Here is a 25,961-nt window from a genome sequence, read left to right on the forward strand (position 1 = left end):
ACTGAGTTTTAGAACAGGCTAGCAATAAAGAATAGTGATGAACTAGATGAACTAGATGCTTTAAATTGTAAGGGCACTTAGAATTTAGAGAGCTGTTTCTTGGGTTTAATTTTAATTTCCCCATAGGACACATGAAGCTACAATTTCTCTTTAGCCCTTTCTCAGTTGTGCTTCCCACTTAAGCAGCCAATCCAGGTATCCTTCATTTGACCGCATAATGTTCCAGAACGAAACCCTGCCTTCACTGACTCTGAGCCCTTACTCTCGACCCCACTGTACTCTAGTTTCTCTCTCATGAGCTCTTCCTTGCAGCTCTCTCTGTTCTTGATTTCTCATCCTCTGTTAGAGAACTTAAGCTCTTACTTCCCTAATTCCCTCATTGTTTTACCCCTCTCTGCCTGGTCCTAAAAGAGCGGCCTTCCCCTGGGTGCACAGTCCCTGGTTCCTGTAGCTCTATGCTGTCTCTCTAGGTGACCCCTTCTACCCCATGGCTTCAGCTATCATCCCTGCACAAATGTTCCCAAGTCTATATTAGCTCAAGACCTGCATTTCCAGCTGTAGGTTGGTCTCCATGTGAAAGTCTTCACAGGTGCATCAAACAAAACAGGTCTGAAAATAGAGTTCTGGAGTTCCCATCGTGGCGCAGTGGAAATGAATCCGACTAGGAATCACGAGGTTGCGGGTTCAATCCCTGGCCTTGCTCAGTGGGTTAAGGATCCAGTGTTGCCATGAGCTGTGGTGTAGGTCACAGCCGAGGCTCGGATTCCGTGTTGCTGTGGCTCGTATAGGCTGGCAGCTGTAGCTCCAATTAGACCCTTAGCGTGGGAACCTCCATATGCCGCGGCTGTGGCATTAAAAAAATGTCAAAAGGCAAAACAAAATAAAAATAGAGTTCATTTAAAAATACACCTTATTATGAAATTTTTCAAACATACCTAAAAGTTGAATAGCATAATGAATTTGTATATATCTCCATCCAGATTTAATAGGTATCAACATATTGCCCAGTTGCTTCATTTATTCCTTTAAAATTTTTTCTGAATTTCTTTGAAGCCAACCTCAGCCATCACAATCCTAAATTCTTCACCATACATATCTAAAAAATGAGATCATTATTCTTCTGTAGCATCCATCATTATCCGTCAGAACCATCCAATAGCCACTCCATATTCAGATTTCCCTAAATGTCTTTATACATTTAGTTAGAATCAGAATCCAGCAATATCCATACTGTGTTTAGTTATGTCTCTTTTAATTAAACAGTCCTCCTTCCCCCCCATGTCATTGTCTGAATATACAGTCATTCTCTGTTATTTTTTATGTGATTGATATCTCTTCTAGCCGTACTTTCTTTTCTATTCACTGTCCTGTTACTGGCCTCTGTCATACGTTGCTGGCTCTTTTACAGAAGCTGCCTTGCATTATTTTCCCTGCCTTTCTTTTTTTTCTTTATTAAATTTTTAAAAATTTTATTGAAGTATGGTTGGTTTACACTGTTAAATTCTTGTGATTAATCAAGCAGCTCTAGCAGTGATTCAGATACATATATCTGATGGTATATATGTCACTAAGATTATATATATCATTTGTATATATGATGATATATATATCTATCACCTCAGTGGCCTCCACTAAAATCCACCAAAACCTTTAGTGCTTTCTCTAACCCACAGAATGAAATCAAATTCTTTAGTTCATTTCTCAGTCCTGGATTCTTTAGCTTAGTATTAAAGACATTTTGTGACATAACCTGGCTTACTCTCTGAATATTTTATGCTTCAGTCACATTGAACTTCTCACTGTACTCAGGTTGATTTACTTGTCAGACTTCCCCATTGAATTGAGAAGTTCTCAAGGGCAAGAATCATTTCTTATATATTGTAGCATTTGTAGCACTTGACATGGTGCATCTCATGTAATAGTAGGTGCTCATTAAAAGTTGATGAATTAATGAAATGCCTTTTCTTCCCCATATTTCATTATGTCCCCAATGAACCTTATATTCCAGACGTTTCCCAAATGTCTCATGTACTTGCTTGTCTGTATGCATTCCTTCAAGCTTTTCTATGAGCCTGAGAAAAGCTCCCCTTCATTCTCTACCTATAGAAATTCAGTATGTTTTCGTCCTAGTATATAATTGATTTAAACCGTGTGCTGAGCACTCTACTTGAGAGGACTAAGAATAATGCATTAACTCTATTATATAACTACTATAGTTATTCTCATGTTACAAATGGGGAATATAGTAATTTGCCTAAGATCCAGATCTAGACATTAACAGTTATGGGATTGCATCCCAACTCTAACTCTGAACCTCTGTTCTTTCTTGACTAATCAACTATTGACTGGAGCCTTTTCAGTATTATCAGACTGCATTCCACAGAGCTGTGTGGACAGATATAACTGCTAGTTTTGAATAGTCTTAACAAAATTGGTATTAACTCTTGTTAATTTTTACTGACTTGATAGGTTCAAAGTATGTATTTGTGTTATAAATAGATCGCTTCTAAATTCCTAGGCACATTTTGTCTTTGGAAAATATATATATATGTTTCTCGTTCTGTAGCCTTCTCATCAGATAAGCTTTAAAATGAGATTATATTGAATTCTACCTGAATTTATGAAAGCATGATTATGTATATAAACATTAACAGTGTTTATTGAGTGCCTGCTATGTAAAACACGTTTACATATGTTTTAAGCGTTAGTTTCAGGAGTTCCTTCCATGGTACAGTGGGTTAAGATCTGGTTTGTCTCTGTAGAGGCACCGGTTCCATCCCCAGCCTGGCACAGTGGGTTAAGGATCTGGTGTTGCTGTGGCTGTGGCATAGGTTGCAGCTCCAGCTTGAATTTGATCCCTGGCCCAGGAACTTCCATATATCATGGGTGTGGCTGAAAAAGGAAAAAATTAAAAAATTAATAAAAGCTATAGTTTCACCAAAAGCTAATGATAAAATCCCATATATATATATAACTTATTTAATAAGCATTGGTATTACATTTTGCTAAGTGATCTGAATTCTAAGTATAACCATTTCTAAATTGCTTTTCTGGGACATAGAAGAACCTTGGCAAAAAACAAACAAAAAAAACCAAGTGGAAAATAAAGGGAGTTTCATCAGAAATAAATTTGTCAAACGGAATAGCATCCTGATTTTATAGGAATTCCCCTTTCCACTGCAACTTACATTAGAACTATAAATATTAATCATAAAAACAGGACTCTGAAAAACATCTGAAGACTCAAAGAGGGAACCACAAGGAATGTTTGGTGTAAATTCTCTGTTAATGACAATGCTCAGAAGAGATGGGTTGTAATCATCTGCCGCCAAGGAAAATACAAATGAAAATTCCAGAGAAACCCACAAGTGGTTTCAGAGTAATCCCTTATCAGCAGAGTTATTACTGGCATTGTGGAAAGAATTGTATTTTGGTGTCTTTGCCAAAAGATTTTTTCCCAGAAAGAAAAATGAGTAACACTAACAGTGTTTAGTGAGTGCCTCCTGTGTGTTGAGGTGCTGGCTGAGTTGAAAAGGACATCACTCCAGCCCCTAAGAAGTTCACAGTGCAGTAGAGAGGACAGACATTGAGAATGCAGTGTGCGGAGTTCCCCTCAGGGCTCAGCAGGTTAAGGACCTGACATCTCTCTGAGAATTCAGGTTCGGCCCCGGGCCTCATTCAGTGGATTGAGGATCCAGCGTTGCCGCAAGCTGTGGCATAGGTCACAGATGTGGCCTAGGATCTTCCCTTTGCCATGGGTATGGCCATAAAAAGATAGGTAAATTAATTAAATAAATAAATAGGAGTTCCTATCGTGGTTCAGTGGTTAGCAAACCCGACTAGTATCCATGAGGTCATGGGTTTGCTCCCTGGCATCGCTTAATGGGTTAAGGATCCGGCATTGCCATGAGCTGTGGTGTAGGTCGCAGATGAGGCTCAGATCCCGCTTGGCCGTGGCTGTGGCTGAGGCATAGGTCGGCAGCTATGGTTCCTATTGGGAACCTCCCTATGTCACAGGTGCAGGCTTAAAAGACAAAAAGACCAAAAAAGAAAGGAAGGGAGGAAGGTAGGTGATAAGTGCTATCTATAATACCATGCACTTATAGCAGGTACTGAGAGGAGAGAGAATCCTGGAGGAATAGAATGTGTTTAGAGCTTAGCTAAAGGGAGAGGACGTTTTTCATACTGAGAGGAGGGAAAAACATAAGCAAAGACAGGCAAGAATGACAACTTTTTTTTAGTGCTAAAATAGTTTCTACGTCACAAGATCACTCCTTGGCTGCAGGAATCGGCGTGGTAACAGTTTTATTCATTGTAAAGAAAAATTGGAATTGAAGAGAAATGTTTACATCATTTACAGGCCATCAGAATGCCACAGTGGAGTCTGGATAGCATTTTCAAGGTTCCCCTTTCAAGTTCCTACAGGGTAACTGTGGCTCAAGAGTGACTACATTCATTTATACCCCCTGTGCTTTTTTCCCCAGGCTTATTCTGTGTATGATGAAGAGATTGGCTATTGCCAGGGCCAGTCATTTCTCGCTGCTGTTCTGCTTCTCCACGTGAGTAATGAGGTTTCTGTTTGAGTTACACATGTCCTGCCTCAGGTTGTACCAGCCTTAAACTTGATGATGGTTTTATATTGCCTTTGGCCAGACATGAGTGTTAACACCTATATCTGGAAACTGTTCCCTTAAATTAATAGAATGTCATGATGGGAGAGAGACATAAGAATAAATGACAGTATTGAAAATTAGTACAAAGATAGACTTCCTTTTTATTATTAGGATGATTGTATAGACTTCGGTCTTGGTGAAACTCTTTGGGGATATTTTATCTTCTCTAAAGTAGCCACTGTCGTCAGCCTTTGTTGTGAGCTTTATGTGTTGGAGTGGGAGGGAGGCGGAGAACCTGCCTTTCTTTAGTGCCATTTCATTCATTCGTTCCACAAAGGACTTCTACCCTCCTTCTTACTGATACTTTTAAAATCCACATCAAAATCGAAAAAATGTTGAGATGAATACCCATATAATCTTCACCTAATTTATCAAGTAGTCTTCTTCACTGCTTTCTCTCCATCTCCCCCTCTCTCTGTCACTTACTTGTTTGCTCTCACTCTTTCTCTTCCTCACACCACACACATGTATTATTTTTTATGGGAAAAATGTTGTTAGGTGACAGTCATTGAGATATTTCACTTCTAAATACTTGTGCATTTATTTCCTGAGGATATGACCTGAATATCACAATGATATCTAAGAAAGTCAACACTGATTCAATAATGTCATACCTGCAGTCCACATTTTCTGTTTACTCTGTAAAGTTCATATAGCTTTTTTCCTAAATAAGATGAGGGAAGATTCAGGTATTGCATTTGGTTGTCTTTTTTTTTTTTTTTTTTTTTTTAATTCTTTTAATCCAAACTAAACCCTTTGCCTTTTTTGTGTGTTCCATGCCACTGACACTTTTGAAAAATGAAAGCAAATTGGCTTGTAAACAATCAAGTCTAGATTCTTGATTGGCCATTTCCTCATGTTTCAAGTCAAAAGGCGTGGCAAAAATATCACACAGGTGATGTTAGCAGAGCATTTTTGAGTACTTGTTGTGGTCTGAGCTGTGTTGGAGATCAGGAGTGAGTGGGACAGACACAGCCTCATTCCTCGTGGATGCAGAACTAGTGAAGCTGACTATCTGTAGGCAAGAACATCACACAAGTGTACCAAGTGGCTCTATGAATGTATAGTAAAAAGTTTGATGCAAGATAATAACAAGGGAGCCTTATTTATTTATTTATTTTTTCCATTATAGCTGGTTTACAGTGTTCTGTCAGTTTTCTACTGTATAGCAAGGTGACCCAGTCACACATACACGTATACATTCTTTTTTTCACATTATCATGCTCCATCATAAGTTTCTAGATATAGTTCCCAGTGCTACACAGCAGGAGGGAGTCTCATTTAGATTATAGGCTTCTCTTGGAAGATTACCAGAAAACCCTTTAAGGTGAACCCTGAAAAATGAAAAGGGTTATCCACTCTTTTTTTTGTACTTTTCTGTATCATTTAACTTTTTTAAATGTTCTTATGAAGTCGCAAGCTGTGCCCTATCTTCCAGATGGCAGCCTGGATCTGGTGTTGCTGTGGCGTAGGCCTCAGCTACAATTCTCATTTGACCCCTAGCCTGGGAACTTCCATATGTTGCAGGTGTGGCCGTAAAAAGAAAAAAAAAATTATGAAAATAAGAAAACTATTTTAAAAACAGGAGAGTGGAGAGTAGAGCATTCCAGGCAGAGAGAGTACAGGATATAGAAATGCAGAAATGGGGAAGAGTTGGCGTCTGGAAGGAACTGAAAGAAGGGAAATGTGACTGGAGCTTCATGCGTGATGGAGAGTAGGGGAATGAGCTGGAAAGGTTAGCAAGACCAGCTCTAAGGAGAGCCGGGGGCCAGGCCACGCAGTCTAGATTTTGTTTCTGTAAGAAGAGGAAGCTTAAGAGGTTTAAGCCATGCTTTTGTAAATGGTAATACAAGTAAAACAAAACCACTTTGCATCTTCTTACTGTGAACCTAGCTTGTTGGTATTGGTAGGCATGCAAAATTTAGGTAAAGCTATGCTATTAATAAAGAGGTCACTTTTTTTTTCTCAGCTTTATTTATGTATCATTGACAAAAGTTGTGTGTGTGTGTAGTGTATAATATGATTTGATATACTATACATTGTGTGATGATTTTCACAGTCCAGCTAATTAACATATCCATCAAGAGATCATGTTTTCAGATTTTGTTGTTTTAATCAGAACTTCTATCTCAGAGTCTCACAAGCCTGTGTGGTTTGTTTTTGTTTTCAACTTCAGTCCAAGGATATTTATCTCTGTTTAAAGTATCACAGCCCTTTTAAAATGGGTTTCCCAATCAAATCCCCAGTGTCTTGGTTTGAGCTCTATGCTGCTTGCCATTGTGTTAAAATAAGTGCCCGTTTCAGAGTAAAAGGGCAGATGTGCCACCTAACGTCGGCGATGCCACTCTGGCCAGACCAAGTCTCCCTCAGCATGTGGAAGAGTGAAGCTGCCTTCCATGATAAAGACCTCAGAGGTCTGGTCCTTTGACCCAAATGCCCTTACCTTTCTAATAATCATTGGTTACCCTTTTCGCATTTGTTACTTAGTCTGATTTGCTCTTTAGCTCTGCTTTATTCTCAGTGATTTCTTTGCTCAGCCCACCTCCATCATCTGGTTCAACAGAAGCCCGCCCGCCTTCGTGACAGTTGGAAGGCTTGCTACAGTCACACCATGCCTTAAATAATGTTTGTAGTGCCTTTTTTTCTATTTTGAAAACTAGGCATTTTTCCAGGTTCTCAGGCAAATATTTTTCCATAAAGCTATGGACGATTAGGTATTATTATAAGTGAGTAACGTCTGTAAATAGACATGAAGTGAAGTAGCTTTTGGAAGTATTTTAGGTCTTACTGCATGTATTATTACTATAGTACTTTAAGAATTACTTCAAACCTTAGAATATGTAAGGTTCTTCTGTATCTAGCCATGTTTTTAGCATGAAGAAAGAATGAGGAAGAAAAACATTTTTACTAAAATGAAGTAACAGCTAAGGAGGTTAAATGATTCAACAAAGGTCTCATAATTTGGGAAAGATGAAGCATACACTTGAGTATCATATCAGCCTGTTCCCACTCAGTTCAAATCCTGTCTTCCCAGCAAAGCCTATTCCTGGCTCCGTCAGGCAGATGCAGGCTTTCTTGTTTCTTCTGTTCCCACAGATCTTTCTTTTTCGTTTTACATTTATTGTATACTGGTTGTGTGGAAGAACAGGAATATTGTCTGACATAGAGTAGACTTTGTTAAGTGTTTCTTGGTTGAGTCAGTGAAATGTTACAAAACACAGCTACAGGTCTGAGTTACTGCATATCTCTACATTCCTAGTCCTTCAGAGTTCAGAGTTGAAGGGCGACTTTAACAGTGAGAAAACTTAACAACGTATGTTTGTGATTCTTCCCCTTCCCCGCTTCCCTATCTGTTACAGATGCCTGAGGAACAGGCATTCAGCGTTCTGGTCAAGATCATGTTTGACTATGGCCTCAGGGAACTTTTCAAGCAAAACTTTGAAGATTTGCATTGCAAATTTTACCAGTTGGAGCGCCTCATGCAGGTAAAAAGAGAATCCGGCTTGCATTTACTACAGGAGTACAGGACTAAGAATGGGGTGATGAAATGATGCCAAGGAGCAGCCGTGGATTTCCTTGGCCGTCCAGGAAAGGACAGATTTTATGTTTTTCATTTCTCACTGTGTAGTGATGACGCCAAGATTAATAAGGTGTTAACTAATGGGTGTGAGCTGGTTTTCAATCTCATAAACACCCAAAAGATCAGATAACTTTGTAGGAGCCTTTAACCACAGCAAACTCGGTCAAGAAATATTCACCAAGGCTCTGAAGCTGACTGGTTAGGAATCTCGTAACAAAAGCGAAACGAACATTCCCAAACATTGCATAACTTGGAAAGAAAAACTGTCCTTCCAAATATTTGTCACCATTTTGGGGATTCCTCTTTAGAGCTGCTTTATGGACTGGAAACGAGAGCTGAGTGCCAGGTTAATAGCAGATGATAAGTGTTCTTCTGAGCACTTTGGCAGTTTCGGGATAAACACAAGAATGTGACTTTCTTAGCCTATTTCTGGCAGATTTATGAGCCTCCTTAGTGGGAGTTAAACAGCTGCATATGTGCCCCAAACTAATTAGTTTGCTATTTCAGGAATACATTCCTGACCTGTACAACCACTTCTTGGACATAAGTCTTGAAGCACACATGTATGCCTCCCAGTGGTTTCTTACGCTCTTCACCGCAAAATTCCCTCTCTACATGGTCTTCCATATCATCGACCTGCTTTTATGTGAGGTATGTATAAGAGGCACCGCACTTTGGCTGTCGTTTGTAGGGTTCTTCCTCTGTCAGTTCTGTTGAAGATAGAATTTGTTCTTTTCAGTTATTACTGGAAAATTCAGGCTTAAGTGACTTTTCCTTGGGCGGAAGCTAGTAAGTGTATTTTGTTCAAGGTTCTCTCTGCTGAAAAAAGAAACATGGCAGGCATTTGTATTCGTTTATATTAGGCTTGGCTGCATTGAATAAATCCAAAATAATAAATCCAAAATAACAGTGACTAATTAAAGTAGAGGTTTATTTTTCTTTTCTCGTGTAAAACAAATCAGAAGGTTGGCAGTAACATGCCTTCCTCAGAGTACGACTTACTGCTGATTAGAGCTCCAGCCACCATCTATCTGTGTATTTAAGCTACAAGGTTTAGGGGTCGGGAGAGGGTGCATCCCCTCTTTTTAAGGAAATTTCATGGATGTTCCACCTGTCTTTCCATTTAACCTCTTCTTGGCCAGAACTTAGGTACATGATGTTACCTTGTGGCAAGGGAAAGTTTTTATCTTTGAGCTATATAGAGATATGCTAAAACTTAGGGGTCTGTTACTGAAAGAAAATAGATGTTATAGTAAATAACACTCTTTGCCTCAGCATAGTTTTGAATTTTGGGCTGTGTTTGTGTGTGTGTGTGTGCGTGCACGTGTGCACCTAAGCAGAAAAAACAATTTCCAAAAAAAAGAAAAGTTTGTTATAAAAACTATAGAACGTGTAAGCAAAAAGATTTTAAAATACTTCTAATCCTGCTATCTAGAGGGTAAGTACTTTTTTAGCCTTTTTTGTGTGTGTTCATATATGTTTATGTGTAATTTCTATATGGAATAGTTTTTTCGTATGGAGTATTAATGTAATAATGTATATTATGGTTTTATATATATATAAATACATAAAAATATGATTATGCTATTTGGTAACATCTTTTAATTTCTTGCATTCGAATATTAATAGACACGTACACATATATAGCATCCTTATTTTTTAATGATTCCATATTCAAAACATACAAAGATCCATTAAGAAATTTATATCTTCTCCCCAGCTTGAAACATAAGAAATAGCATTACCAAAGTACTGTTATTCTTAACTTACTGCCAAGTATTCCATTCTTTCGATATTTTGTATATACTGTACTTTATTTAACCAGTTCCTAATTTCAAACCTTTGTCTCATTTTTCACTATTATGAGCAACCGTTTGTTATGTAGTTACTATGGGCCTTGGTAGCATGCTAAGGGATTTACATAAGCTTTTCAACTAGCAAGCTCAGAAAACCCTTGGGAGAATATTGGTTATGGAAACTGAGTCCCAGAAACTTTACAAGTTTAACTTGGTCAGCAGATGTTAGTGCCTCCCCTCATCAGACCTTTGCCCCGCCACTCCTGGAATGATTAGATGAAGAAAGGCAGACTGGAGGGAACTCTGAGATTCCAGCTCTGGGGCGGAGGGCTGATGACACAGTGCGGGTTGTGCCTAGAGTGAAGCAGCACAGCATGCAGAAAGAGCCCCCAGGAGCTCTTTCCTGATAGATCACAACTTTTGACTCAAATGTTTTAGTTTGGAAGCATAGAATACTTTGGAAAGCATTCTTGAATGTGAGAGTAGATCTAAAAATAAGCTGTTCTCTCAGAAAAATGGGAGACTGGGTCTACTTTGCATGGTTTTTCAGTGGTGGGTGGTTTTTACTCTCTAAGATATTTTCAAGCTGTGCCATTTCTTAAGTTTTTAAATGTATCTAAAATTATGGGGTGTTCTGAGACAAACAGCCTAATAATCCAGACATAAACCCTTACAGTGTTTTCTGTGTTTTCTCTTTTAGGGAATAAGCGTCATTTTTAACGTCGCCCTTGGATTATTAAAGGTACTCATTTAGTTATAAGCTGGGTTGTCTGGCCCCCCTTGCAGGGTCTTGGTCTCAAGCTCATTCTGAGCAGCCACTGTGCCCTGGCTTTGTTCCTGACAGTGGACATGTGCAAGTGGCTCTGGCCGAAGCTACGAAGTACCTGCCGGGGCCATAACGATGCTGGGATTATAAAATGCCTCTTGGGCACCTTCCTAGCGAAAACCTTTTTCTGTGCATGGTTGTCTTTTCTCCTTTCTTCCAGACTTCCAAAGATGACTTGCTGTTGACAGACTTTGAAGGTGCCTTGAAGTTCTTCAGGGTTCAGCTTCCTAAGAGATATCGCTCAGAAGAAAATGCAAAAAAACTAATGGAATTAGCTTGCAACATGAAGGTAAAATAATTTTTGCATTAATTTTGATTCTTTTGTTCAATTGATGTCTCACTCTTCCTGATCAAACTATCAATATTTATAATACATTAACGTTTTGTTTCGTATTGTATAATTTTCTAAACATTTTCATGTATATTACATCCTGTGAATTAAATCTTACTGCCTTCTCCAGCCTTTGAACCATGGAAGGGTATTATTATCCCCATTTTGAAGATAAACCCAAATAAAAAAGTTGTAACCCCTTAGCGTTTTATATGTTATAGCTCGTTAGTGGCTGAACTCAGCTTTCATGATTTCTTTGTGCTGTCCTTGAACTTTAAGTATTTGTCGTTGTGTCAGAAATTCCCTAGAATGAAACTAATAATATAATACATGAAGGAAACCCATTCAATTTTTTTTTATCACTTCCAATGGAGCAAAATGATTTGTGTCATTTTTTAAGGTAAAAAATATAGAATCTCCTTGTGTTCATTTGATGATAAAGTTTTGTTTTTAAAGAAGAAAATAGTACTTGAGGGAGTTTAATCGGGAATTCGAAGGGTGGAGTCAAATGAGAAACAGAATAAACAGCTGTAATCAGATTCTTAAAGAGTGCATAAAAGACTGTCGTATTTACTTACTGTGACTCCAGAGGGTAGAACTGGGATCAGTGTGTCAGGGCAGATGTGGTGGCAGAGAAGCTTCGCTAGGTCCCGAAGAGAACACGGACCAGGAATCACCTAAGGCACAGTTTCCTCATCTGTAAAATAATGTTGGTTTGGGTTATATGCCAGACTGAGCTAACTCAGGCTACTCTTCTCTAAATGTTTGGAGATGCCAAGTAAAATATAATCTCAGATATGTCTGAATACCTGAAAGAAAGGAAGCAAGCAGTTCCCAGGTCCCTAAAACAAGGTAGCTCAGAGCCAGTGTATGTGAACTGAGGAAGGAGCATCCCAAGGGCATGTGGAACCCTAGGTGGGTATTAGTGTTTTAATGCTCATGAAGACATGATAGGATTTGCGGCTTTCAGGAGGCAGCTGAAACGGAAATCTCTACATAAAGTTAGGACCTTGGAATGGCTGCCTTGTTTATAAAAGTAGAAATCCAAAAACTACCTATTACCCTGAGAAACAGTAGGAATCATAATATAAAATGAATGGGGGTTTGGGAGAAGAAGAAAAAGAAGATAGAACTTCTAGAAATTAAAATAATCCTTAAAGCTACCATTCAATTTAAAATGTTTCGTATTTCCTAAGTATCATGGATAACATTCCGTGATGTTTTACCATGTGCTGGGTCCTGTGCTTAAGTGTTTTTAACATGTGAGGGTTAACCATAATATATGTACTGTGTTTATCACAGGGCCTGGTCATTAGGGTTCAAGAAATGATAGCTTCTGCTATGATTATTTCCTCCCTGGTATTTCAAGCAGGTAGCCAACAAACTCTTCAGTAACCTTTACCCACATGATGGGTTTGTGCACAGCACAGAACCAGGTGAGCACTCAACTTCCCAGTCACCATTTCTGCTGCAGCCTGGTTTAGCACACGGGAGGATGCTGCCTCTTATTTGCTTATGATTTCTTCCCCTCTGAAACCTGCTCTTTTCATCATCTCAAGTTTGTGGGACCTGGTTGTTGAGGCCTAAAAACTTGATGTCATCTTCTGCTACTTTCCTTTCACACTTAACATCATACTCCACATCTAAGCCCTATCATCAGAGTACATCCTGAGGGAGTTCCCGTTGTGGCTCAGCAGTAATGAACCTGACTAGTAACCATGAGGATGCGGGTTTGATCCCTGGCCTCGCTCAGTGAGTTAAGGATCCGGTGTTGCCCTGAGCTGTGGTGTAGGTCACAGACGTGGCTCGGATCCTGCGTTGCTGTAGCTGTGGTGCAGGCCAACAGCTGCAGCCCCAATTCAACCCCTAGCTTGGGAATTTCCATATGCCACAGGTGTGGCATAAAAAAAAAAAAAGAAAGAAAAGAAATCCTGAATATGATCACTTCCCAGCCTCTAAATCACTGATATCCTAGTCTAACCATCTCATCACTTCTCTTCTGGAATATTCCAGTAGATTCCTCATCTTCCTCTTTCCACAGTGGTTTCCTTCTAGACTATTCTTTTTTTTTTTTTTTTTTTGTCTTTTTGTTGTTGTTGTTGTTGCGATTTCTTGGGCCGCTCCCGCGGCATATGGAGGTTCCCAGGCTAGGGGTTGAATCAGAGCTGTAGCCACCGGCCTACGCCAGAGCCACAGCAACGCGGGATCCGAGCCACGTCTGCAACCTACACCACAGCTCACGGCAACGCCGGATCGTTAACCCACTGAGCAAGGGCAGGGACCGAACCCGCAACCTCATGGTTCCTAGTCGGATTCGTTAACCACTGCGCCACGACGGGAACTCCCCCTTCTAGACTATTCTTGATCTCGTCTCTCTCCTAAGACTCTAATGGCTTATTATCTCAGGATAAAACTCAAACGTTTTTGCCTTGACCTGCAAGGCCTGGCACCATCTGACCTCTGAAAGTCTGATTTCAGATACTACTACTCTCCCGGCCCCATACTTTCCCCTTCAGACCCCCTGGCCTCCTTGCTGTTCTCAAACGTGCAGGCATGTCCCCTCCTCACACCTCTGTGGCCGAGCTCTCTGCCTGGGATGTTCTCCTTGATGTCTGCATGGCTTCTCCCTCACCTCCTTCAGTCTTAGGCTCAATTAGCATGTCATCAGAGAAGCCTTTTCTAATCACAGAGTCTAAAGCAGCAGCTCCCCCAACTCTTTACATCCTATCTCCTTATCCTGTCTTATTTTCCTCATATCACGTATTACTGCCTAACATTATTATTATTATTTTTGGCTTTTGTCTTTTTAGGGCTACACACGCAGCATATGGAGGTTCCCAGGCTAGGGGTCGACTGGGAGCTGTAGCTGCCAGCCTACAGCACAGCCACAGCAACATGGAATCCCAGCCACATCTGCAACCTACACCACAGATCCCGGCAACGTCAGATCCTTAACCCACTGAGCAAGGCCAGGGATCGAACCTGCATCCTCATGGATGCCAGTCAGATTCGTTTCCACTGAGCCACGATAGGAACTCTTGCTTCACATTATTTTATATGTTTGATCATTGTCTTCATCCCTGCCCATCCTCCCCCCCATGCTGGAATTAAGCCTGTGATGGCGGGGACTCTCTTTTGCTTATTGCTGAATCCCCAGAACAGTAACAGAATCTGACATGTAAATATTGGTTGAATGAGTGAATAACTAAATATTCCGCTGAGTTTGTTCCAAGTATTTTACAAAGAAGTGTTAATGTAATTTTGGACAAGACTGAAAATAGCTTCTAGCTGAAGGTTTTACTTTTGGGGCTTTCATTAGCTTGAGACACTTTAATAATATATGGATTCTTCATTTCCAAAGTCCAGATGAGAGGTGTCCAGTGTCTTTTTTGCCTTGCCTACACTTCCAAGGAATTAAGGTAGACAGGGCTGCACAGCACACGTTATTCCTTAGGTGTGTAGTTCCTTTGGTCCTGAGGAACTCTGCGTGGCTAGGGTACACTTGAGATGCTTTCTCCTCCTTGCACATGCTTTCAGGTGAGAAAGATAGTAATTTTTCTTGAAATTGACTCAACATGGAAAGCCTGCAGATTCCCCAGGACATGAGAGAATGAGTTTTTCCTGCTGAAAGGTGGGATGTGGTGTGTACAGTTTAGTTAGTGATGACGAGTTGTGCTCTAGCAGCTGCACTTAAGACCAAAAAAATATTAAGGGAGATACAGGCAATTAGTTGAGCCAATTATTGGCAAAGGACCCTAGCCGCAGTAATAGTTTGTGCTCAAAAATAAGAAAAATGATTGGCAAGCTCAGTGATGAGCCCTAGTTACAGGGACTGCACGACCTGAGAGTGCCTCAGAGCGTGCATGGGCTCACCTGGCGCTTTGGAGCTCCCTCTGGACACAGAAAAAGGTTCTCCTCCTATGTGAGTGGTTTGGAAACTAGCTTTTGAATTTCTTTTCTTTTCCTTTCTTTCTTTTTTTTTTTTTTTTTGTCTTGTCTTTTTGTTGCTGCACCTGTGGCATATGAAGGTTCCCAGGCTAGAGGCCAAATTGGAGCTGTAGCTGCTGGCCTGTGCCACAGCCATACAACGCCAGATCCAAGCTGAGTCTGTGACCTACACCACAGCTCACAGCAACACTGGATCCTTAACTCACTGATCGAGGCCAGGGATTGAACCTACACCCTCATGGATACTAGTCAGTTTCGTTAACAGCTTAGCCGCAATGGAACTCCTTGAATTTCTTGAGGTAGGGTTTAGAAAGGAAATATTGGCTCTGTAACTCATTGGAATCCCATTCTATTTTTTAATTAAAAAAGAGAATTGTGGAATTTCCACTGTGATGCAGTGAGGTTGGTGGAGTCTCTGTAGCACCAGGATGCAGGTTCAAGCATTGGGTGCCCTACAGAGGGGGTTAAAGGATCCACGTTGCATAGGTTGCAACTGCATCTTGGATCTGATCCCTGGCCCAGAACTCCATCTGTCATGGGGCAGCTCAAAACATTTACCCCCCCCCCCAAAAAAAAAAAAGTCACTCCATTTCCCCAGTTGTACCTCCTGATTAAGGTGGGGATTGGGAAAACTTTTTCTTGCATGCCTGTCCAGAAAGAAATACCTGTTAGGATTGTTGTCTTGTGTTTTAGCATTTACAGGGTTCTAATTGCCAGTATTTGCATAGAATTTATAAGACTCTCCTTTCCTCCTCACAGTACCCCGTGAGCTGTGAAGGGCAAATCCAGTGTGGAAACTGAGGCACATAGAAGTCTGTATGTGACTTACCTAACTGATACTGACTGAGCAGGGACAAGGGCTTTGTTGGAACTCAGGCCTTCTGACTGCATGTGCCCAGTGCTGTCCAACCCCACTGCGCTGCCTCTTACTGCAGAAGTGCAGCACAAATTAAGTTTGGTGTGGCAGTATCTGAAATGGCCACAAGATGGGTGTGTTGCCCCGAAGGTCTGTGTTTCTCTCAGTACCCCGTGACTTCTTTTTCTCCATAAATCTTTCCCTGTATCCATCTGTGCTGGCCTCTCTCTGTTTTTCTCTCCTTTCAGCCCTTTTACTTCTCTCCTTCTTCTTTTTCCTTAGTTAATTGTTTTTTCCCTTGAGGAGTTTTAGATCCCTTGCTCTCAATCTAAGATTTAACAACATGCATTGAAACTTATTTAGCTGTCCATTGCGTTTCTCTCTTTCTATGGGGTGACCTGAGATGTAAGATCTAAAAGGAATTTCACTTTAAACAGATTGTCCCAGGAGATTTCGAATGTTCCTAGGAGCCCCACAATCCTTTCATACTCAGAACTGCGCCATGTATCATCTTTAGTGGGGGAAGTGAGAAAAATTAATTAGGGCTTTGAAATTTTTATCTCAAGAAATATGTGAGAACAACTGTTTTTATGTCTGTACAGGGATTTTTGAAAACAAGTCTGATCTGTGAGGCTGGTTTAGGAGAATCAGGAACCATGCTAAAAGAGATGGCTCAGTGGGTTTCTTAGATCAAATCTGAAGAATTGACCCTTTGGTCATAGAATCCTGCCTAAGGTGAAATAGAATTTCTGAACCATTGCTTCATTGAAATGTGTTATTTCAATCATAAAGTGAATTGCTAGACTTCAAACTACCTGTAAGAAAAGATATTACAAAAAGCAAATAGCAGTATGTCTCAATTAATGTAATTCTAACCATGTTAGCTATTTGGAGAAACAGAAAACCGGGCATTTGGGGATGTTTGCCCTCGGGACATGTTTTTAATTCATGAGCTAAAAGCAGCAGTTATTTGAACTTCCTTCTCTGCTCAAATCCTTGGTGTAATTAGTATGTGTTAGGGTTTTAAACTCTGTGTTTGTAGTGACTTCATCAGTCTTATTTCTTGATACGTTCACAGAAGCTTGCATAGTGTCTGCACATAGTGAATTAATCCTTAGAGTAACCATACGAGGTCATTTTATAGACGTGTATACTGAAGCTTAGAGAATTAAAGAAAATTCCCAGAGGGTACAAAGTTAGTAAATGAGTTGAGATTAGAGCCCAGGAATTTCACACTCCAAAGTCAGTGCTTATCATCATTGTGCTTTACTGTGCCTGAGGTACTGAATGAATGGGGTAAGAGCCACTTTTTATTAGTCCATTTGTGATGACGTTTGTCGTATAATCATGGGTGACTCAGTTTCTGTGTCAGTGATGAAACTTACTGTCTTTACTGTAGCTGAGCTCCGTTTTCCTTATGACTAGACCAGACTGAGTTTACTTCTTTGCTTGTTCCTTCCTTGGAGAATTAGATTTCATGAGAAAGCTTCATGAGAATGGATACTCTTTGCATTGAACCCTAAGTTTGCTGGTTCTTGCAAGGGTAGCAGCGGTCACCACCTTCTTGTTTTATTTAATTTTTCAATATATTTTTATTTCTTTTCTCTTCATTTTTCTTTTCTGTTCTTTCTACCACACCCATGGCATATGGAAGTATCCAGGGTCGAATCGAAACTATAGCTGCTGGCCTACGCCACAGCCACAGCAATGCCAGATCTGAGCCACATCTGCAACCTGGGCCACAGCCTGCAGCAACACTGGATCCTTAACCCACTGAGCAAGGCCAGGGATCGAACCCACCTCCTTAGGGACACTCTCACGGATTCTTAAACCCGCTGAGCCACAATGGGAAGTTTCCCTTCTCCCTTGGTCCTTATCTGTGTTTGAGACCTCTGCTACTAATTTGCTTCTTGCATTTTGGAAAAATGTTCTGATGGTAGAAAAAGGATGCCTAATTTCATTTAGTAATCTTTGAGAGAGTTTGAGTCTGAACTATTTAAACATTAAATAAAAAGAATCAGGAATTAAATAGAATGTTGATTTATTTTAAGTGGTTGGTTATAAGTGCAGGCCTTGCCAGACCTTGGCTCTAACCCCAGCTCTGCCTCTGCCGTGTGACCCAAGGTATGTTAACACAGTCACATTGTAGAGAGAGAAATCGGATGATGCCTTTAAAATAGCTGCTGCTCTTCTGATAATTGTTCTCATCATCCTTCATACACCAGTGCTCTTTTGGCCTGCCAGTTTTGATCTTCTCTACCCAAGCATCTGCTTTCTTTGAGTCAGTTCAAATCAGCAAGAATTTGTAGATTGTCTTACAGGCCAAGAACTGTGCTCAGTACTAGCATGCTACAGAGATGGATAAGAAAGGATCACCCCAGTTTTGCATTCTTGTGTTGGCACTGCCATTGAACAAACTGGGATCCTTGACTTTAGATAAATAAGTTTATTTATCTAGATCTCAGTTCCCCAGTAGAGTGAGGGTGATAAACCCATCTCAGAAAGTTGGTCTGGAGTTCCCGTCGTGGCGCAGTGGTTAACGAATCCGACTAGGAACCATGAGGTTGCAGGTTCGGTCCCTGCCCTTGCTCAGTGGGTTAACGATCCGGCGTTGCCGTGAGCTGTGGTATAGGTTGCAGACGCGGCTCAGATCCCAAATTGCTGTGGCTCTGGCGTAGGCCGGTGGCTACGGCTCCGATTGGACCCCTAGCCTGGGAATCTCCATATGCTGCCAGAGCGGCCCAAGAAATAGCAAAAAGACAAAAAAAAAAAAAAAAAAAAAAAAAAGAAAGTTGGTCTGAGGATTAAAGAAGATAGTAGGTGTAGAGGTAGCTTATTATTTTGAAACTCTTCTGTAAATCTCAAGTTCTTTTAGTCACTAACTAAAAAAGTGGGATACACCTGTGTCAGATTTCTTGATTTGACAATGACTTTGGCGTCAGGCTCTCCTTAATGTACCAGACCTCTTCCTGCCCACCCACTCACCCACACAACATACTTCAACCCAGCCCCACGCAGCTGCTAACATTGAGCCTTCCATCTGCCCTGGACTGTCTTTGAGTCCAGCCTAGCAGGAGTTCTGACTGTTGCAAGGTTTTTAAGCCTAACTTCGAGTCAGCAACCTGTTCCCTGTCTTCTGTATTACATGGATTTTGTTAAATAACTCATTGTTCACAGCACATGTTCAGAGGATGTGGCTCTGTCTCTGATTCAGGGCAAGAATGCAGAAAATAATAATGTTGTAGCCACTCTTTGTTAGAAAGACCTCTCAGAGTACCTGTGTGCCAGGCACTCTTCTTAGCTCTGTATAATGTTTTATATCATGTGATCCTCGTAGCAGCAGTCATCATAAGGACTGGTGGGGTTTTCACAGATGAGGGCCCCGAGGCAGAGAGAAAGGCGGCTTGCACTCAGTCACACGCTAAATCATCGTCAGAGCCAGGACTCAAGCCTTGGTCTCTCCAAGCTCTTAGTGGCAGATGGTACTACCTCACTCCCACCCAAGCCAGCAGCCTCTCTCACTCTTTCTTCATCCTGGTGGGTCAGGACATCCCTGCCTGTTGCAGGGGCTGACCGGGGCCAGCTTTCTCAGAGCAAGCAGCACATTTTTTAGGAGAGAACACTGTCCAATTTCTGTGGCAGACTAATGCCAAGTGAGTGCCCAAGGGAGAGGTGTTCTACAGTAAATTTTTACTTCTACCAAAGTATCAAACTGGCATGTTCCAAGTCTCCACCTTCTCTCTAATTCAGGGTTTCTTTAACCTGGGACTATGGATGGGCCTCAGGGAGCCCATGAGCCCTCTGAAATGGTATGTAGAATGTTTTATTGCTGGGGGTAGGTGGGGGTGGAGTCAGCTTCTGTGGCTTTTTTGTGTGTGGGGGGAAGCCATGGGTCTTAGGGACATTCTAAGTGGTTTTGTCTCCATGTTAAGAACCACTGTACTAATTGTAAAGAGGCATAAAATTGGTTTTACCTAAATTATAAAGTCAGTCTTATCCCAGGAAATTATTAGAATTTTTTTTCTAATACATTAGAAAGTACATTTAAATAGAGCAGATTTCAAATTTAATCTTATTTTGAGGGTTAGCTGTGTGTGAAGCTGTGATTTCCGTAACTTTCCGATAGGAGTCAGCCAGCAACGGGTGTGATTCAGAGCTCAGAGCTGACTCCATAGCTTCCATTCTTTTTGAATTCAACTAAAATTTCAGTGGCATAAATAAGAGAGAGACAAAATGAACCTTGAGCTTTTAAGAATTGGGGACTATGTCACTTTGTTTAGTATTTTCAGGCTTATTTTGTGCCAAGCATTAGGAATTTCACAGTGCATAATAGTCGCTGCCCTTGTGGAGTTTGCTTATCATGATCTGGGTACATCTTTGTGTCATTAACACCTAGCAAAGAGCACTGAACATAGTGGGGCTCAACTATTGGATAAATAGATATCTCTGCTTGCATCCTTATTAGGTTAAAAGGAAGCCCTTTTGCTTTGATTTGTTCAGCATCTGATGATTAAATTTTGATTATGTTCCAGGCATTGAGCTAGTCACTAGAAATACGGTGGTAAGCAAAACAGTTATGGCCTCTTTCCTAGTGGGAAGACAGACAATCAAGTAAGCATATAAATAAATGATTGTGAACTTGGACAGATGCCATGGAGGATTTGGCTTGATGCTTTGAGAATATATAACAAAAGACCTAGGCTGATGGGGGAATTGGGTGTCAGGGAAGGGTTCACTAAAGAAGTGACAGTGGAGCTCTGGTCTGAAAGGTGGATAAGAGTGATCCAGGTGCACGGTGCAGGCAGAGGACCGGGCTTGCAGTGTATGTTTGCTTTGGTTTCCATTTCCATTTAGAAGAAAGAACGATGCAAAAGAGGGGATCCTTTCTCGTGAACTTAGCAAGCATTTCTGGGCAATCTTTCTGTGCCTGGGCAGGGACAGCAATGAATGAGACATGGTTCTGACCTGGAGAAGGCACTGATAATGGAATAGACAGGCCCAGGGTGCTGGTCTCTCCTGGGTGCAGCCTCACAAGGACACTTGAATTGCTTCTGAAACCTCTCGGTCCTTATTCAGGTATCGGGCGTCAGTCTTTTTCACGGGCTCTCTGCCCCAGAGGTAGACAACAGGTTGGCTCTGGTATGCAGCCACATGCTCTGGAGGTCAGGATCAGCTGTGAACCCACTATCAGCAGCGGTGCGCTTGTGTACTTTTTGGTTGTGATGGGGTTGAGGGGTAAGACCTTTAAGGGAGGCAGGAAAGGGGAGAGAGAGAGAGAACAAGTGAGACTGAGAACTGGGAAGGCAGGCTTGAGCTGGGAAAGAAATCAGAAATCTGGACCAGCAAGCTCTGTGCAGAGTTATAAGAGGAGCTCTGTCTTAGACAAGCGCAGATTAGGGGAATTTATTTTAAAAAGCATTCATTTTGTTAATTATAAAAGTAATTCATACACAATGCAGGAAACTTGGAAAACATAGGCAACGCATAAAGAAATGCCCATATCCTGTCTCAAAAGTTTAAGAACCGAACAAGGTGGCATCTGTAAAGGGTCTGGCATTTATTGGACACTCATTATACATTAACTGCAGTTACAGTGCTGAGAGAGAATTGGCCCTTTGGCTCTGAGAATGAGCCATTTGCAGTGGATGATGAAATGTAGAAGAAGTTATTTCATAATTAGCTTTTTAAATTTTATGTTTATCGGGGGAAGTATTCGATCTTCCTTAACCCCAGCATGAGAATGCAAAGTTGAAGAATCCTGAAGATTCGTGAGAATGTTGTGTAGGGTTTGGGGGTCAATTCTTTTTTTTTTTTTTTATAAAGCACTAGGGGGAGCCTTATTCCCCACACTGCCTTGTCATTTATAGACTCTCAGCAACACGTACTTGGAGGAAGTGTTTGCTGCCCTCAAGCCTCATTTATTTTCTGTTCCTCTACTATTGATCTGTGAGGATTGTTTATAAATTTACTGATCACACAGATATTTTACTTAGATGCTTTCTTTGTGAATCACTGACATGCAGAATAAATGTTTACCCTGGCGTTGGCCTTAAACCACAGACAATCTAGGTTTAGGGATGTCCCTTTCTAACTGTGGCCTCAGCCCAAGTGTTTAATGGGCATCTTTCTTGAGACTACAGCCAGGGCACAGTGCTGTTAGGTTCCTGGATGCCTCCCCTTGGGCAGCAGCCAAACTCCAGGGATACGCTGATTGAGGCAGACCTGCAACAGCCCGACAAGGGCAGGGCGGGTGTCCACAGAGTCAGTGGGAGAGGAACACCAGGCAGGTTGAGTAAGACGGAAAGGGACTGATGGACCAGGAATTGGAGGCGCTGACACCACCTTGCTGCAGATCTTGGCCTGTCCCATCCCCTTTCCAGGTCTCAGCTTTTTTCCTTTATAAAATAAGGCATTTGGATTAGTTTAGCTCCGAGATTCCTAATTAACCTGGAACTGGGGCTGAAAGTCAGATTTGTGAGTTAGCAGTGTAATAGTTTACAGTGGTTGGTAAGAAAAAGCTTGAGATTAGGAGAACAGTAGTTTGATGGACGAGCAGCTCAGTGGAATGCTCAGCAGAACTGTGTTTTGGGGCGGAGAGAATTGAGCCTGGCTGAAGCAGCACAGAAGGGGCTAGTAGAGAAGAAAGTGATAGGTGGTAGGATAGTGAGGTGGCTACAGCTTGGACTAGGGGTGGCATCTAGCTGCCTGGGCTCAAATCCTGGATCTGTCAGTCCCTACCTGAGTGATTTTGGTCAGGTTCTGTCACTTCCTTATACCTCAGTTAACTTGCCTGTAGGATGAGGATAATAATACCGTACCTTTAGAGGTGTCGTGAGGTCACAGATTTAAAGCAGTGCTGGGATGTGCTAAAGAAAATGGTGCACGAGGAGGAGGAACATGATGATGGACAGTTAGACCTGGGACTCAGGTGGGAGGGCTTATCTGTTAGCTGTTCATCCTGACACTCGTGGTAAAAACGTCAGGAACCAGTGATCCCCAACAGACCTCTGGACACAGTAGTCACTGGGCAAGAATTTGAGGTCTTGGGCAGACGTGCAGGAAATACCACTTCCATAGTACCTGGGGCTACCCCGGTCAGGAGGGGTCTTGGTCTTCAGTGCAGACTCTGAAGCACTCGCCCCTTTCTGATATTTTTCACTGTGTGCTGTGCTTTATCCTACAGATCAGTCAGAAGAAGTTGAAAAAGTATGAAAAAGAATATCACACCATGAGGGAACAACAGGCCCAACAAGAAGACCCCATTGAGCGATTTGAGGTTCGTTTGTTTATGGCCTGGGTGATGTGAAACACGTTCGCCCTTTCATTTCCTATAATTGTGCCCGTAACTAGCTTTAGGGAGTTCTTTTTAAAATTCAGTTTCCCTTTTTCTAGATTCCAATTTCAGTTCGAGTTTGCAAATGAGAAAGCAAGATCTGTTTTGCTTCAAACCAGCTGCCTAGTTGGTTACAGTTCAGAGGGCTTTTGTCACAGTTAATAAGTAGCTGCTTGACAGTCACTTGAGTCTGTTAAGTATTTCTCCGTGGAGAGAGAATGGAAGAAATTGCTGTTTGGTAGCATGTTTGGACCAGCCACGTTGCCCGTGATTCCCGTAGGACCTAGTAGTTAGTTTTGAGGGTTAACCCTGAGAAGTTGTCATTTCCATCTGATTTTTATATGTCTGTAACTGGTTTCTTTCTACCCATCAGAGGGAAAATAGACGTCTCCAAGAAGCTAACATGAGATTGGAACAGGAAAATGATGACCTAGCCCATGAGCTGGTGACCAGCAAGATTGCACTCCGAAAGGACCTGGATAACGTAAGTCTAACTTGTCTGAAGGGGCGCTTGTATTGAAACACCTCTCTCTCAATCAAGGGAAATCCTAGAATTTTAGTGTTTGTTGTTCTAGGTAGGTACCTGCAAAGTTTCCCTCTTATGATGTCACTACTACCTCCCTCCCTTCCTTCAGGGATCATCGACTGTCTTATTAAGCCCTCCTTACCCCATTCTTCTCTCATTATACACGCGGTCCCTGAACGCCTTTCTAGGCACTTTTAGATTGCAAGACCTTTTGGTGAATTTTTGCTGTTATAATTAGGAATAGGAGTTCCCATCATGGCTCAGTGGTTAACGAACCCGACTGGCATCCATGAGGTTGCGGGTTCGATCCCTGGCCTTGCTCAGTGGGTTAAGGATCTCGTGTTGCCGTGAGCTCTAGTGTAGGTCACAGATGCGGCTCGGATCCCACATTGCTGTGGCTGTGGCATAGGCCGGCGGCTACAGCTCCAATTAGACCCCTAACCTGGGAACCTCCATATTAATTAATTAATAACATTAAATTTTAAAAATTAAATTTTTAAATGCTTAAAAAAAAATTAGGAATAAACCTACCTAAAGAGAAAAGAGACCTGTATTCTGAAAACTATAAGATGCTGATGAAAGAAATCAAAGATGACACAAACAGATGGAAAGACATACCATGCTCTGGGACTTGAAGTCAATATTATCAAAATGACTATACTACCTAAGGCAATCTGCAGAGTCAGTGCAATCCCTATCAAACTACCAAGGACATTTTTCACAGAACTCAAACAAAATAAAGTTTGTTTGATGATATAATTAGAAATGACCTTTAATCATTACAATTTCCTTAACTTACCCTAAGACAAGGACAGATTTTGTCATCCTGCATATCGTGTGCCTGTTGGATAAGCATTACCAGTTGTAATAAAGCCCACTGCCTCCGCAGCTTGTGGTTTCATGAGGAATCGCTCTTGGCAGATGTTCTCTTTTTCTTTACTTCTCCTAATCTTAAGAAGTCTGAGAGGACGGCAGTCCTGGAAGGCTGTTTGTCCACTCTCTATACTACAGGCTTCCCTTGAAAGAAGTGCACTCTCTCATTCATAGTTTAGATGAGAGGTTGGCAAACTCTTTCTGCAAAGGAGTAGATAGCAAATATGTTAGTCTTTGTGGGCCATATGGTCTCCGTTGCACCTGTTTAACTCTGCCATTGGTGCGGAAGTGGTCAGTAGCTGTAGACAGGCAGTAGACGAATGTGTTCCAATAAGACTTTATTTATGAGAATACCTGGAAGGCTGGATTTGGCACTCAGACGGAGTTTGCCAGCCCTGGACTTAGATTTCCATATCTGGCTCCTAAGATTACTTTTCTGCTCATTGATTTTTTTCTAAGGCTCTGGAGGTAGGCCCTTGAGGGTTTACAGGGGGACTTAACATAACATATTGAACCCATAGGATCTATGAACTTCACAGGGTCCTTGATAACCACCAAACATGTATGAAAATATCGTACTACTGAAGTTCCCATCGTGGCGCAGTGGTTAACGAATCTGACTAGGAACCATGAGGTTGCAGGTTCGATCCCTGGCCCTACCGGCCCTGCTCAGTAGATTTAGGATCTGGTGTTGCCCTGAGCTGTGGTGTAGGTTGCAGACACAGCTCGGATCCCGTGTTGCTGTGGCTCTGGCGTAGGCCGGCGACCGCACCTCCGATTCGACCCTTAGCCTGGGAACCTCCATATGCCGAGGGAGCGGCCCTAGAAAAGGCAAAAAGACACACACACAAAATATGTATATATATATATATCGTACTACTGTATTTCTTTGATAGTCTTTGCCTCCCTTTGATTCTCAGAGTGGTTCAAATGTCAGATGAAAAGAGAGATGGCAGTTATCTGCTGCTTCTTATTGCTTCTCTTTAGAAGTGGAATAATGGAGTAAAATTTTGAACAAATGTGGGTCCTAATACCAGCTACTCTACTTTCAGGTAGAGTAAAGTGTGGGGAGGTGGAATTATATAGCTTTGTCCCAGACTGTATTGAGAAACATAATTTGATGTACATGAAAATCACCACAAATACAAGAATCAAGCCCAGTGTGTTGGCTCCCTCTGCTTGTCTGATTGTCCGACACAAACAGCTGCAGGTAACTGGC

The 25,961-nt window shown here is 41.5% G+C and overlaps 1 protein-coding gene across 8 annotated transcripts in view; it reads left to right on the forward strand.

Moving 5' to 3' along the window:
- Positions 1–25,961, forward strand: part of RABGAP1 (RAB GTPase activating protein 1) — a 173,075-nt gene that overhangs the window by 129,058 nt on the left and 18,056 nt on the right. For 6 of the 8 annotated variants that reach the window (XM_021074563.1, XM_021074574.1, XM_021074570.1 and 3 more), the window contains 7 exons: positions 4,485–4,559; positions 8,033–8,158; positions 8,761–8,904; positions 10,750–10,791; positions 11,036–11,164; positions 23,194–23,286; positions 23,717–23,827. In XM_021074563.1, coding sequence (XP_020930222.1) covers positions 4,485–4,559; positions 8,033–8,158; positions 8,761–8,904; positions 10,750–10,791; positions 11,036–11,164; positions 23,194–23,286; positions 23,717–23,827 — 720 coding nt within the window. Of the gene's footprint in view, positions 1–4,484; positions 4,560–8,032; positions 8,159–8,760; positions 8,905–10,749; positions 10,792–11,035; positions 11,165–18,787; positions 19,820–23,193; positions 23,287–23,430; positions 23,620–23,716; positions 23,828–25,961 lie in introns of those variants that run through there. The other 2 variants (XM_021074593.1, XM_021074599.1) reach the window with 2 other exon arrangements.

Source organism: Sus scrofa, chromosome 1 (genome assembly GCF_000003025.6).
Source record: "Sus scrofa isolate TJ Tabasco breed Duroc chromosome 1, Sscrofa11.1, whole genome shotgun sequence".
Taxonomy (NCBI): Eukaryota; Metazoa; Chordata; class Mammalia; order Artiodactyla; family Suidae; genus Sus; species Sus scrofa.